Genomic DNA, 15,650 nt, shown 5'->3' with positions numbered 1-15,650 from the left:
AAATGTCAGCCAACAGTCCCAGGGCATCCAGTTCTTACTGCAGGAAGGGGCCCCATAGATGGTAATCATTTCACTGGCCCCAACCAAAAGACTGGCAGAAAAGTTCCATCTTGCAAGCCCTGTGGAGCTGGCTAGCTTCATGAGGGCCCCGATCTCTTCCATGAGCTCATTCCATCAGGTGGGAGCCAGGACAGAAAATATCCTGGCCCTGTTCAAGGACACACATACTTCCCTGGGGCCAGGTACAACCAGCTGGTTAGTGTTAGCAGAACAGAGTGCCCTGCGGGGGAGGTGGGGAGGTAGAAAAACAGTCTCTCGGGCACTCAGTTGATAATAACATGGCCGTTTTCTTGGTCCAGTTTTGTTTTACCAAGTATTTTATTATTACTATTACTATTACTATTACTATTACTATTACTATTACTATTACTATTACTATTACTATTACTATTACTATTACTATTACTATTACTATTATTGTTATTATACAGACTCATAGTGAGTTACAATAGTCTGTTATAAATCCCAAGTAAAAATCCCATTAAAAACAGGACATAACAACAGTAACAATACAGAATATTGTAGTAATTAACACACAAACACCGTCCCCCCAAGATACCTAATAACAGGGGTTGGAGGAGGGCCATTGATGTCACTTGGGCCAGTGCTATGTAGCAACAGGGGGACCCAACTCAACCTTCCTCACCACCCTGGCCTCAACCGTAGATCTGGCGGAAGAGCTCTGTTTTGCAGGCCCTGCGGAATATCGAAAGCTGCCGCAGGGCCCCCAGCTGGATCGGGAGCTCATTCCACCAGGTCGGGGCCAGGACTGAAAAGGCACTGGCCCTGGTCGAGGCCAGGTGTGCTTATCTAGGGCTGGGAATAACCAATATTAGTACCCACAGAGCGTAAAGTAGCATTTCATACTAAAAATGCACGTAAACTGCACATAATATTTTGCTAGTAGATAGATATTTGCTAGATGGCTCTGAGAGCCATTGTTCCATTCCTGCTTTGGGCCACAAGGACTGAGCGTGGGGTAGGTTCTACAAATACTGACGGTGAGCTGTATAAGAACCAGAATGGCTTAGATCCAAATGCAGCACTGTGCAAGGAGTTGGCAGGCAAGCGTGACTTCCAAGATGAGTGGGATACCAGAATCAGGACTGTGTCCTCGTTAATCCAGGCAGCCAAACATAGAAAGAAAAGATTTCCACTCGGATCCCTTGGACTAGCTGCATATCCTGATACGGCCACTGCGTGGCTCCCCTCACCTGAGATCTGTGCAATTATTAGGGTTTTAGACTAAAGTTATCGAAAGTGTTCCATATCCCTCAGATATTTTATTGTAACAAAAACAACATCAAATCATTGAGGCGACTGGGTGTCTGGAAACTAAGGGAAGTAGCTGACATTCTACTGTTTCACCATCAGTTTCATGTATTGTTTATACATTTTATGTAAACCGCCCTGAGCCTCCGGGGAGGGTGGTATATGAATGAATGAATGAATGAATGAATGAATGAATGAATGAATGAATGAATAAATGAATAAATAAATAAATAAATAAATAAAAATTTACATCTACCCTGTAAACCAGGGGTCTTCAACCCCCGGTCCGCGGCCCGGTAGCAGGCCGCTAAAGCCATGGTACCGGGCCGCCAGTGGCTGCGCCTGCCTTCCCCCCCTGCAACGAGAGGGGGGAAGAGGCAGGCGCGACCGCTGGCACGCCAGCAACACAAACGCGCACGTATGGAGCCACCGCACATGCATGTTTGCGCCCCCTGCTGGCGAAAACGCGCACGTGCAGCTGTTCTGCACATGCGTGTCAACACCACCTAGTGGCGAAAACGCACATGCGCGGCAACTGCATGTGCGCGTTTACGTGCAGCTGCTGTGGTCGGGCCGCCGGCTCTCTCCCACCCTTGGAGGCGGTCCCCGACTACAAGAAGGTTGGGGACCGCTACTGTAAACAATATTTATGATTGAGGAAATGAATACAGTAAAGAGAATGCTGGCTACCTTCAAGGGAACATTTAAAATTGTTGTCAGTTTTATAGCAGTTGTTATTATGGACTTCCCCCCCAAAGTCCTGGGGATTGTAGTTCGATAAAGTACTGAGGCCTTTATTGAAAGATTTCCTAAGTATCCTGAAAGAACTAAAATTCAAAAGGTAGGGTCCTATTTAAATTTGTAGTATTTGAATGCACCATTTTAACTGTCCATTTTCACTTGACTTGGGGTTCGCACAAGGCTTTGCTTCAGTACCTGAACACCCAGTTATTTATTTTTAAAAACTGGCATGGGTGTAATAATAGTCTGTGCAGCAATAGGAGATACTGAGAACATTTTGATTAGAAGATTCATTGCTGAAATAGAGCATGACTCTAGAACAGTGGTCCCGAGCCTTTTTTGGGCTGGGAACGGGGGGGGGGAGAGGAAGGACCGGGGACCGGGGACGGGAGAGGGAGAGGGAGGACCGGGCGCTGGCAGGAGGTGCGGGTGCAAACACAAAGGGGGGGAGGTGTGGGCGCAAACGCGCAGGCACCTGGGCATTTGCGCCCGCCAGCGAGCATTGTGCTGCAGGGCGAGTGCCATTCTGCAGGGAGGGCAGTGCTCGCCGCCGGGTGCAAATGCCCAAGTGCCTGCGCGTTTACACCCATGCTCCTTCCTGCGACGCAGGCCATGCTGCGGGGGAAGGGAGGCGCACCGGTGCTAGCGCCCACACCTCCCTCCCTGCCACGGCCCAGTACTGAGGGCCTCACGGCCCAGGGGTTGGGGAACACGGCTCTACAGGACCAAAACAAACTTACTGTAACAGCCACTACATTGGAGCCTCCGGGGGAATTCTCTGGAATCCGAGCGATGTAGTAATCCGCTGAAAACTTTGGGACATTGTCATTGGTATCCAAGATATGTATCACAATATCAGCCGTTGAACTAAACTTCTCAGGAGTATTCACTTCTTCTGCAAGAAGCTAAGGAGATAATAGGAACGACCATTTCAAGAATGAGCAAGAAATGCAAAAACAGCAAATACACTTTGTAAGTAACAGACATGAACACACAAGGCAGATATGCTTACGAGTCTGAGAAAAGAACCAGGTTTGCAGGAAAAAATCTGAAATCTAAAAACAAAATGAACTATAGCAGTAAACCCCCCTTTCCAAATAAGAGAGGTAGTACTTGTACCTTTAAGAAATGGATTGCTAGGCAACCATTGCTAGGCAACCATAACAATATTGCCAGCCTTCAAAATTTATATTCTGTCAGTAAAAGCTAGGGAAGAGGCAAGGCCCTTTCCAGGCTACTTTGGCCTCCGAGTTCATCCCTGCCCCTCCTCCTCCTGCAGCAACCACCAGGCAACTTGCTACCATGCAATTTTGTGCAACTCATCCAGGTACTTTGCTAATGCTACACAACCCATTTGAATCCAGTGACAGCCTCCATACAACATGTATGACTGGTCCAGCAGTAACTATGATAGAATTCACCTGAGTGACTTGCTACCCCATGACTCTGGCAGCTCGATCAGACATTTCCCATATCAGGGTAATGGAAGGAGCCAGTGTGATGCAGTGTTTAGACTAGAGGGTAAGACTACTATGTGGGAGACAGAGGTTCATATCTCCACTCTGCCTTGGCAGCTTGCTGGATGGCCTTTGGCCAGTAACTTTCTCTTAACCTTATCTACCTCACAGGACACAGAAGGGAGGAGGCTATGGGGGCTGCCCAGAAAAGAGAAAGAGGAAACACTTTGCAGAAGTGGATACGGGGGGAAATGAAATGACCAGATATCAATGCCCCTGTGTAAGACTGCAAGGCTGCTTTTTTAAAAACTCAGAAACAGCACCGTAATGTGATCAACCCCTTTTTAAAAATCAGTTATTTCAGAATGTAGGGAGGGGGAGGAAGAGAGGGGGGGATGGTTCGAGGAAAGGGCATTCCCAAATGACTCAAAATGGCAGATGCAGGGAAAAACAAGATTGCATGCATTTCCACATTGGGCAACCCCAAATTAGATCCTGTTAGCCCCTGCTTGAAAGGATGAAATCTAGTTTTCTGGGGATTGCTTTGCTGTGGGGCAAGTGAGGGGGCAATTTGGGGTTACGTTTGAAAAAGCAAATCTTTGTGTGGAAACGGATGCAACGGTTGACTCCTAAAAAATGCAAATCCAAATGATATTGCTAGTGCAGGAACAGAGAGAAGAGAGAGTCCTATCAGTCTGACTGTCTCCAGTTGAACCAAGCAGGAGGAGATCATTTGAAAAAATTCCAGGAAATTCCTAATCTTATGCTAAATACACTCCCCCTCCAATGTCCCCTGCAGGATATTATTCATTGTCAGTTGAATCATGCCCACTACAGATTTTTGCATATTCAGAAAAATGCTAGGAGAAAAGACCACCATTTCATTCAATGGCTTGCCATTTTTTTGTGCATGCACATTATTGCATTGCCATTTGGGAATGGTAGTGCAGATGCTTCCTGACCCTCTGTGCATCATGTGCCATAATACTAGCATGGTGTAGTGGTTAGAGAGTTGGACTGCGATCTGGAAGATCCAAGTTTTAATCACCACCCTGCTATGGAAGCCCAGTTTGTGATCTTGGGTCTCTCTCTCTCTCTCTGCCTAACCCACCTCACAGGGTTGTTGTGAGGGCAACACAAAGGAAGGGAAAGCAACAGAAGATGTTTTTGGGTTCCCATTGGGGTAAGAGTAACATCTAAATATCTGAAACAACTTGTCCCCTGACAGGCTCTTTACATAGAGTAAGAGGAGGGAAAAGCTGAAAAAATACATTTACAAATAATGTCAGAGAAAGAAAGATTTGCAATAAAAACCAGTATTACAGGCATTATTGTCAAACTTCATGACATCATGACTTAAAAAAAAACCATGAATGCAGACAACCTCCACAATATGATGCTCAAGGAATTTCCCCGGTCTCTTTGGTAGAGACCATAGAGGCAAAGAGAGGCAGTCTAGAGCCTTACCCAGAAGTGACATCATGTCTATCTCAAACTCTGCCCTCCTCAGGCAGTGCTTCCCCCCCCCTCCAAATCTCCCAGCGTTTGGCAAGACAGTGCTGGGAACCCAATATGACCAATGGTGATTCTTGGAGAACTCCAGCCCCTCCTCGATATCAGGGATAGGCATAAAGGTAAAGGTATCCCCTGTGCAAGCACCGAGTCATGTCTGACCCTTGGGGTGACGCCCTCTAGCGTTTTCATGGCAGACTCAATACGGGGTGGTTTGCCAGTGCCTTCCCCAGTCATTACCGTTTACCCCCCAGCAAGCTGGGTACTCATTTTACCGACCTCGGAAGGATGGAAGGCTGAGTCAACCTTGAGCCGGCTGCTGGGATTGAACTCCCAGCCTCATGGGCAAAGCTTTCAGACGGCTGCCTTACCACTCTGCGCCACAAGAGGCTCTTATGGGATAGGCATACATTAAAGCTTATCTTCAAATTAGCTTTCTATAATTAGCTTTGTATCTTAGAGCTGTGTGTGTTGCTGTTTTTAAACACCTATATTTTTGAAACATGAAATGTCACGCAAACAGCTGGCCTCCTATAAATGGGAATTTTTTGCTACAGGCACCCATGAAGTGGTTAATCGAGTCTAACTTTCCTTCTCTCTGACCAATTGAGATTGAGAAGCTAGTTCTAAATGTGTTTGTTCTTGGTCTCATGTGTGTGTGTGTGTGGGGGGAGTGTTAATAATTTTGCCCGAGATAAAGTGGGCAGTATCTTAAGGAAAAAAAAAAAGCAACATACTCTTTTCTCTTTTAATGACTTCCTCTGGTGTTTACAGCCGTAGCGTTAATCATGCTGAATCCCATTAGTATTCATGAGGCCAGAGCATGTAATTTCTCAACCCAGGCACACTTGGACATTGCTTCAGAACCTGTGAACCTTCTTGTTTTGATTAGAACAATTAGACTTCACATTCCAATGGCACCTGCTTCATCGAAACCCTGCAAAAACAGTAAGTGGGGGCCCTGTGGGGGCTCTAAAGGGGCAGAAGGCGATGAAATCTTGCGCTCTTCTAACCAACAGAAATAGACTCCTGACATCCTCAGGAGGTAAATCCCCATAATCCCAAAACCCTGTGTGCCAGAAGCACAGAACAGATCACAGAGGCAGCGACGCAGGCAGGGGTAATCAGGTCTCTCCAGCATAGCAGTTAACAGTGGCGGGATCTAATCTGGAGAACCAGGTTTGATTCCCCACTCCTCCTCCTCCATATGCAGCCAAGCTAGATGACCTTGGGCTAGTCACTGTTCTCTTAGAGCTGTTCTCACAGGGCAGTTCTCTTAGAGGTCCCTCAGCCCCACCTATCTCTTAGGGTGTCTGAGGTGTGGAAAGAAAGGAAAAGGCGATTGTAAGCCTTGAGTTGGTAGTACCAAACTGATTCCAAGACCTTGAGTTGGTAGTACCAGAATGTGAATACCTACTGTCAATTTATTTTGATGCTCTGAGGTACACCAGACTGGTTATGTATAGGGGTGATGACAACCTCTGGAATTACAGTTCCTCTTCAGGCTACATAGATTGGTTCCCATGGAGAAAATGAATGCTTTGGCATTGTACCCCACTGAAGTCCCTGCCCTCCCCGGGCTCCACCCCCAAATATCCATAAGAGCCTCAACCTGCTGGTGGTAACCCCACCTCCAACCCCCCACCCCTACAATCAGTGGTTGGGGATACCTGTCAGCCCTAGTCATGTGGTAGCATCCATACCTGTTTGATCAAAATAGTAAGTGGGGGAGCCTATGAAAAAGTATTTGGCAGAGAAAGATGCAGTGGGGCAGAGCTACGAGGACATTCTATTTCCTTTAACCTCCCTTTCCAGCTCTCCAGCCCTGTTTCCTGTCTCTATGAAACTGGCTACGGATGATAACTACTATAAGCCTTGGTTTGGGCTAGGGAACCCCCAACTTGAGCTGTAGCATCTCCCACAGTGCCTTTGGGGACCAGAGTCTCAGTCCTCAAAACCTTGCACAGGTGTCTGTCCTGGGTTCGAGATGCCAAGAATTCTCTGACCCCCAGCTCTTCCATCACCAGTGAAGAAAGAAGAAGTTACAGTACCTTGAAGGATAGAATCTGGGACTGTTCATAGTCTATGGCTGCAGAGTTTTCTACTATTATGGTGACCTGTGCTTCGTTCAGGACGGTCTGAGGGACGACCCGGAAGATGCCGCCAGGCCCAACAAGGCGGAGATTGAATTTGGCATTGGCTCCCTGCGAAAAGGCAGGATGGGAATTAGTTACAGACACTGGCATTAGCAGTGTTGGCTACATTTCTGGCGGAACAATGACTGAACACACATACACTTTGGTGCACTAGAGAAGGAAACTACTTGGAAAGTTATGCTGAGGAGCAATTAGGAGAGAGAGTCCTAAAAGGCAAAAGATTTATGTGATCTGAAGAGAAACCAGAGTAATTAACTCGCTATCTGCTGGAAGATAGAGATCCCCAAATTTCAGCAGCTATAGCTCGCTTTCTATATAAAGCTTTTTGTCCTCGTGATGTGGATTATCCATATGTATCGGATTGGTGTTGTACCATTTTTCTTAATTTTGTTTGAAAGACATTTTGAGATTTTGGGATGTTGTACTAAAAGGCTTATTTCAGTCGTCTCATCCTCTCTGAGCACAGGACATATATCCTTTTGGGTGAAAATACATTTGGCAGGTTGCTGATTTCTCTAGTTGCAAAAAAAGAACATCTAGTTAGGACCAGCTAGGCAGAGAATAATCCCACCCTTTGGTGGGAAATATTCATAATGAAATAATTATCTTAAAGTGGGTAATCTGTCAACATTAATATACATCTCCTCCAATGCCCCCTGCAGGATGCCCATTATATTCTGTTCAATCGTGCACAGTGCATCTTTTGCATAAGCACCTGGAGGAGATGTCAATGGGTTATGCAATGTCCTTTTGACCCTTCACACTTTTCCTGCTGGATCGGACTCCAGTGTGGGTGGGAATACTGAACTGCTGACCTACTATGGGATGGGGTTAAAGTTGGGCCTCTGGTGTGGAAAAGTTGAAGAATATTGGGTCAGAGTGTCAATCTCTGATTAGGGGAACCTGCACGGAAATCCCCACTCTGCCATGAAGCTTGATGGATGACCTTGGGCCAGTCATCGTGTCTCAGCCAAACAAACAACACAGGGCTGTGGGAGGGGTATAATGAGAAAACATAGTTTCTTGGATGAAGTGTGTACTGGATAGGTTGAGCTAAGAAAGGGTTACCAGGTACACCCAGGCTACTGGTGAGGGGTTGAGGGGGACTTACCAGCAGGAAAACTAGGCCTGCATTGCTAGTAATGTGACATCAGCATATTGTAAGTGCTGGTGCCTGATTTTCCTGCCAAAAGGTGCCCCATGGCCAACTGACAGATGCTGTGGGGAGGAGCCCTGGAACAGGGGATCCCTCATCCATGGGGTGGGCCTGTCAATCCTAAACTAGGTGCTGTTGTTTAAAATGCAACGAGTGTGGGGAAGAGGATTGGTAAGCAATAACATACTGACCTGATCTGAATCATTGACAGTAATTTTGAGTCCCCTCAGAATCTCGCCCTCTTGTGGATGTTCATACATTGTGACCTCAAACCGGTTCTGTAGCCCATCTTCTCCATAGAACGTTGGCGGATGATTGTTGAGGTCAACTATTCTTATAGTTACCACAGCAAAGGCATGTGTGGTCATCTTACCACTTGGATCTATTTCTGAGGCCTGCAACGGACAAGAGATGAGAGTGTACATAAGTGGCTTCTGGACATTTTCTGTTTCAAATATTTTAATATTGTGTTCTTGGAAATTGTCATGGAACTTCTGTGAGAGGAAAGGCAGAATGCACATGTCCAATAAATTCCTAAAATAAGAGCTGTCACTCAGTGGAAGAGCCTCTGCCTTGCATGCAAAAGGTTCCAGACTCAATTCCTGGCATCTTGAGTTGAAAGGACCACGCGGTAGGTGAGGTGAAAGGTCTTTACCCTAGGCTCTGGAGAGCTGCTGCCAGTCTGGAACTGCTGCAAGAAGAAAGTGAACGATCCCAAAAACACAACAAAGGAAAAAGAATCTGTCCATATCTGTCAACATTCAAGAGTCTCTGTTATCTCTTTATAATTTCCACCTGGATTCTGCCAAAACAGACTCTACATTATTTTTTTCATCTTCAGTCCTTTCGTCAGTGGCAAAAATGAGTTCTCCACAAAGTGGTAATACATTCAATATATTCACTCAATGTGATCTGTCGTATTGTTAATCTACTTTAAATATAATTAGGTGAGAAACGCTCTCATGATGTGGAGAGTCAAGGCTGTAAGCAGTTGCAGGTAGGAGACATCATGCGATATAGCCCCACGTGCAGAAGTGGCATTACTATTAGCTCTCTTTAGGCAGATCTGCTGGCTCCAAAATGTTCTTTTAATGACTACACCCCCAAAACTGCTAAACATTGCCAATAAAGTTGAAACCACATTTGTACCACACAAATTTGAATGTGAAGTTATTAGCGGAAAACTCTCATATTGCCATTTCTAGTGGATTGAAACTGGTTGGCCAAAAATAGATGTTCACTGGGTGCAAGAATAAATGAAGCCTAACTTTTATTTTAAAAATTATCCACTTGAAGGGAAACCCAATGATCATTAATATTCTTTCACTGAATGCAAAACATTTGTGATTTGAGACTCAATCTAAGTGCTACATACGAACACATGAGACACTATCACAAACTGTTTTTTGGAGGGAAAGGGAAGAGAAAGGATAAATTAAGAAAGAGTTTTGGAGTCAAGAAAATATAGTATATGGGTTTAACCCTTTCCCATTTGTGATTTTTATCTGTACAGCTACTAGCTGCAATCGATTATTCCTCCCCTAAGTATAAAAGGCCCTGATCTAGACAGCCCTTTCTCACTTGCCCATTGTATACAGAACCTAGGACCAAATTTCTTGCTGCCCTTCTAGATGGGCTAAATGATAAATCCAACCAGGAAAAAGTTGTGTTTTTGTTAGTAGGTCTAGACAGCCCAGGTTAGCCTGACCTTGGCAGATTTTGGAAGCTAAGCAGGGTCAGCCCTAGTTAACTCTTGGATGGGAGACCACCAAGGAAGTCAAAGGTTGCTAAATGGAAGCAGACAATGAGATCATCTCTTTCCTTGGAAACCTGCTGGGGGTTGCCATATAAAGGCTGCATAGAAGGGAAAAGGCCACTCTGTTTTGGCTTCTAAATGCCATGGAATGAGACTATAAGCAACAAAGCTGATGTGGCCAGAAAAAGAAGAATACACAGATATGTTATAGCAGTACAGGGTGAGATAAAATTTCATACCACTGTACAGATCCAAAGCCCTTCTCCCCAAAGACTTAACTATGTTTTTTGCTTAATAAAGGAACACAGACAGCTTAGCTTAATTTTGGCTGGTACCCCATTCTTGACCACATAGTGACATAGGTTGGAATACAGATATTATTTTCTTTTAGCATAATGCAGTTTTTATTAGTAGAATTTCTGATTGTCAGATTGATTAATCAAAATCTCTTGCCCATGGTACATAACCATCTGTAAATCACTCGGGGAGTGGTATAAATAAAACAGTAAGGCTAAGGGGGGGTGGGCTGAGTCCAGGATAGGAAACAGGGGCCAACGATTGGCCCCCTGGCCCCGGACTGACAAGAATTCCAGCCAGTCGGGTGAGGGACCAATCGGAAGGCGCAGAGCCAGAACAGACCAGGACAGACCAGAGTTCTATCCAACCAACCAAGTCAGGGGCAATCTGGAGACATCGCTGCCAGAAAGTGATCCACACATAATGCAGCTAATTTGATAGTGTTACTAGCTGTATTATATTTTCATTTGAAATGTTATTAACTTTCATGGGTTGGAATGTTTTTTCTATTTTAGCCTTTGTACATCAAATGTATTTGCACTGTAGTTTGAATTCTGGTCTAGTACCACATTAATAACTGATTGATTGATATGGTGATGATGAGAGGAAAAACAAATACCTGAATTTTCAGCTCATACACTTCTTTCTTCAGCTTAATTGGATTCTTAATAACAGAAATGGCTCCAGTTGTGTTGTTTATTTCAAATGACTCTTCACTTCCTGTCACAAAACAAAAACAAAATTGGTTATGGCTACATAATTTCCAATCTTGCCTGGGAGTTCTGACCCTTTTTGTATAAAGATCAGTGGTAGCTGTGGTACCTCTAGAGTAGGCTTTCTCAACCAGGGTTTCATGAAACCATGGGGTTTCTTGATGGTCCTGGGGTTTCTTGATAGTCCTGGAAGGGTTTCCCAAATGGGTGGGAGTTAATTAATTTATAATATATTTTTAAATGTTGTTAAACATTTATTATTACTATTATTATTATTTTCCCCTGCCACTCCCAAAGCCAGCTTGTGGCAGGTTACACAAATCCATAAAACCCCATTAAAAGGACACAAAATTCGATTAAAATCTCAACAAAAAACATGGCAAAATAAATCTCACCCCCAACCCTACGGCTAGAGGAGAGGAGGAAGTAGGGCTAGATGGAGGGCCACATAACACCGCATGATGCCACTGCGTGATACATAAGTAGATAGAGAGAGGGGGGACACTTTACATTTTATAGCCCCTACCTAAATGGTCAGTGATGCCCTTAGATGGGGGGGGAAGTGGAGGGTCCCTGGGTAGACATGTACACAGCTATGCTTCCCAACCACATTCTGCATGATTGTGCCACTTCTGGGGTTTCTTGAATCCTGAAGAATTTTTCAGGGGGTTCTCAATGGTATAAAAGTTGGGAGAGCATGTGAGAGACGAGCCCCTTTAGAGTTGGGATCCCCTTGGAGTGCACAGGGTGGAACAGGGTCTGCTGGCCATAGCAAACCCACTACACCACAGAGTTATCTATATCTATCACCATCAGGGCCTCCTGTATGTGGTACACTACTCATGTGCACCCTTATATTGACCCTAAGATGCATGGGTTGTGGCCTCACCCATTTCGGCAGAAATCATGACCTAAAAGGATAGAAATAGTGAGATGGCTATGCCATAGGGGCAGTCTGTGAATGACAGAGATAAAGAGACCCCTGCATGCTCCAAGGCTGCAATCCTAAAAATACTTTCCTGGGAGAAAACCCTATTGAATAAAATGGGACTTGCTTATGAGCAGACCTGCACGGGCTGGTGTTATAATTGCCTCAGGAATGCAATCACCATTTCATGCATACTGGATGGGAGATACCCTTCTGGGTAGCAGTGTGTGTGAACAAGATCTTGGGGTACTTGTGGACTGTATGTTAATTATGAGCAGACAGTGTGATGTGGCAGTAATGAAGGCGAATGTATTAGTGGGCTGTATCAGCTGAGGCATCACATTAAAATTGCAAGATGTCATAGTCCTGCTGAACACTGCATTGGCCAAACCACACTAGGAGTACTTTGCACAGTTCTGGAGGCCTGACATTAAAAAGAACATGGACAAAATTGACAGGGTTCAAAGGAGGGCAATGAGGTTGATTCAGAGCCTGGGGACCAAGCCCTATGAGGAAAGAGAAGGTTATGAGGGGACATGATTGTTGTCTTTAAGTATTTGAAATATTGTCACTTGGAGGAGGGCAGGGAGTGGCTCTTGTTGGCAGTAGAAGATAAGACTCACAGTAATGGCTTTAAACAGTATGGTATCAGCTACATACCAGTGAAGTCCCCCTCACTGGTGGCCTTTAAGCTTCAGCTGGACATATACCTTTCATGGATGCTTTAGGCCAATCCTGCATTGAGCAGAGGGTTGGACTAGGTGGCCTGTACGACCCCTTCCAACTCTCTGATTCTATTTTCTAATTGTCAGATGGCTTAGAGGTGTGAAACTGAAAATGGGTGTTTTTGTTTTAATTAACAGATGCATAATTATGTCCTCCAGCAACAAGGATATCTCTCACAGAGCTCAGAGAGGTGAGAAGTTTCACTGTGCAAATTTCTTTCCCCATAGGTCCCCAAGTGTCTGATAACTTGAATAAACACACACACCTACAATTTCTTGACATGCATTCTCAATCAAAGCCATCTAGACCAGTGGTCCCCAACCCCTGGTCTGGGGACCTGGACCAGTCCGTAGATCAGTCAGTACTGGGCCGCGGCTCCTCCTCGTCCTCCTTCCTGGCTTCTGCCTCATCGGCTGCCCTGCCACTCTGCCGCCGGCTCACCTTTGGTGCTCTCCTGCAGCTGCCATGGCTGGGGCTCCCCCTCGGTGTGGCACTGCACAGCTGCTCCTGGTAGCTCCTCCCATTGGGTAGCGGGAAGTCAGGGGCACCAGCGGGAAAGCAAATGGAGCAGGGGCTCAGGTGGTGGTGGCAACGTCCCTCGGCAAAAGACTACCCCCCCCCAGGCCTCAGTAAAATTCTCAAGTGTTGACTGGTCCCCAGTGATAAAAAGGTTGGGGACCACTGATCTAGACAAAGAGTCATTTCTTGAAAGCTATTGTATTGTTTTCTGGTACTCATCAGGGTCCTAGCCTGGGTCTAGGTGCATCTGCTAAATGAAGTGGGGATGAAACAGGAGACATGCTGCTGTGGGAGAATGGACTGTACCAGTGCAAAGTACAGATGGAATATGCCACATGAACACCTGAAACTGCCTTATACTGTTTTAGACCATTGGTCTATCCAGGTCCCTATTGTCTGCATTCATTGGCCCAGATTTCAGGGATTCAGGCCTTTCTCATCATCTGTGACCTGGTTCTTTTAACTGGAGAGGCCTGGGATTAAATCTGGGACCTTCTGCATGCAACAGAGATGATATGCTATTGAGCCGCAACCCTTCCAAGATACACCAGAAGAGGACATCCTGATGTAGAATTGGGGACTATTTCAATGCCAAAAAACCCCCTCAGCAAATGGAAGACTAGCTCATGGTGAAGAAATTTCTAGCCCAGCATTTTGTCTTTGGTACTGTTTACAGGAAATTCCTAATGCAAGCGACAGAACTTTAAAAATATGATTTCCTTACCTGCAGTAGGCTCAACCCATTCTATCCTCTCATTCCATGGCTTGGGTAGACCATGCTTTAGCCCTAGAACTGGCCTGCATAACTTGGAATGCACCAAGCCGAGCAAACCCACCAGATTAACACAGTTTGTCATTTAATGGTCAATCATGACTATGTATATTGGATTGTGATTGACAGTTACTACAGAAATAATTAATATTTAGCATGCTGTCTTCCCATCTAAGATAAGTTGTAGCAGAAGGTATAGGTTGAATGAGTTACTCAGTATTCCATTCTTACTATAGGAGAAGACTCAATGAAAGTCTTCAGGACAAAAACTCTGCCAACTAAATATGGTAAGGTAAAGGTAAAGGTCTCCCCTGTGCAAGCACCGAGTCATGTCTGACCCTTGGGGTGACGCCCTCTAGCGTTTTCTTGGCAGACTCAATACGGGGTGGTTTGCCAGTGCCTTCCCCAGTCATTACCGTTTACCCCCCAGCAAGCTGGGTACTCATTTTACCGACCTCAGAAGGATGGAAGGCTGAGTCAACCTTGAGCCGGCTGCTGGGATTGAACTCCCAGCCTCATGGGCAAAGCTTTCAGACAGCTGCCTTACCACTCTGCTCCACAAGAGGCTCTACTAAATATGGTATCCAGCCTCAATTGCCCTGATACAGTTAAAGATATATGGGCACCACTATGGTTGCCAGCTACTGGGAGATCTCGTGGAATTACAATGGATCTCCAGTCTGCAGTGGAGTAAATGGCTCCTTTGGAAGGGTGGACTTTATGACATTATAATATGCTGAGGCCCCTCCCCTTCCAAACTCTACTCCCCACAGGCTTCACTCTCAAAACCTCCAGGCATTTCCCAATATCAAGCTGGCAGCCCTACTGCCACCAGATATTCACATTCATATCCACAGTTGAAAGAAGAAGGAATCACATGCACAAATGTTGCAAGTGAGATTATCAGTCTGTTTGGAGCCAGCTGATGATACTGCAAGGGTCAAACAACATCAAATAATTACACTTTAAGCCCAATCAATAGGAGTTAGAGAGTGTTTACACAATGTATACTGTGATATACATGTCTGACCTCTTTCCTGAAGAACAGGTCACAGGGGGTTGCAGTGGGAGACGAGTTGTCCGACCCTTTGCACTGCCGTGCATTGTGCCATAAGGGGCGATTCACTCACCCACCTTATTCAACATCTTGCCCAGTTGGTCCAGAGTTATGGGCTGGGTTGTCACCAATATGTGGATGACGCCCAGCTATATCTCCTGATGGACGGATGGTTGGACTCACCCCAGAAACATTTGCCAGCTGTTTGGAAGCTGTAGCTGGATGGATCAGAAAGAGTCGCCTGAAACTCAACTCCTCAAAGATGGAGGTCCTCTGGTTGGGTAGGAAGGGGCAAGACCAGGAAGCACGACTCCCCTGCCTGGATGGAGTACAACTATCATCTGTGCCACAAGCCAGGAATTTGGGGGTGATCTTTGACACCTCACTATCCATGGAGGCTCAGATCACTAAGGTAGCTCAGACAGCATTTTTTTCATCTACGCCAAGCCAAGCTACTAGCGCCCTACTTGTCCCCAGAACACCTGTCCACAGTGATCCATGCAATGATCACTTCCAGGCTAGATTTCT

The 15,650-nt window shown here is 45.6% G+C and overlaps 1 protein-coding gene across 1 annotated transcript in view; it reads right to left on the bottom strand.

Annotated features, from left to right (window-relative positions):
* The window catches only part of CDHR1 (cadherin related family member 1), a 56,862-nt gene that overhangs the window by 15,990 nt on the left and 25,222 nt on the right, over window positions 1-15,650 (bottom strand). The window contains exons 10-13 of the mRNA XM_077350558.1: window positions 11,027-11,127; window positions 8,546-8,749; window positions 7,094-7,246; window positions 2,814-2,978 (exon numbers count right to left, since the gene is read on the bottom strand). Of these exons, the coding sequence (XP_077206673.1) occupies window positions 2,814-2,978; window positions 7,094-7,246; window positions 8,546-8,749; window positions 11,027-11,127 (623 nt within the window). The remainder of the gene's footprint in view (window positions 1-2,813; window positions 2,979-7,093; window positions 7,247-8,545; window positions 8,750-11,026; window positions 11,128-15,650) is intronic.

Source organism: Paroedura picta, chromosome 8 (genome assembly GCF_049243985.1).
Source record: "Paroedura picta isolate Pp20150507F chromosome 8, Ppicta_v3.0, whole genome shotgun sequence".
NCBI classification, from domain to species: Eukaryota; Metazoa; Chordata; class Lepidosauria; order Squamata; family Gekkonidae; genus Paroedura; species Paroedura picta.
This window is presented reverse-complemented; position numbering and strand designations above follow the sequence as displayed.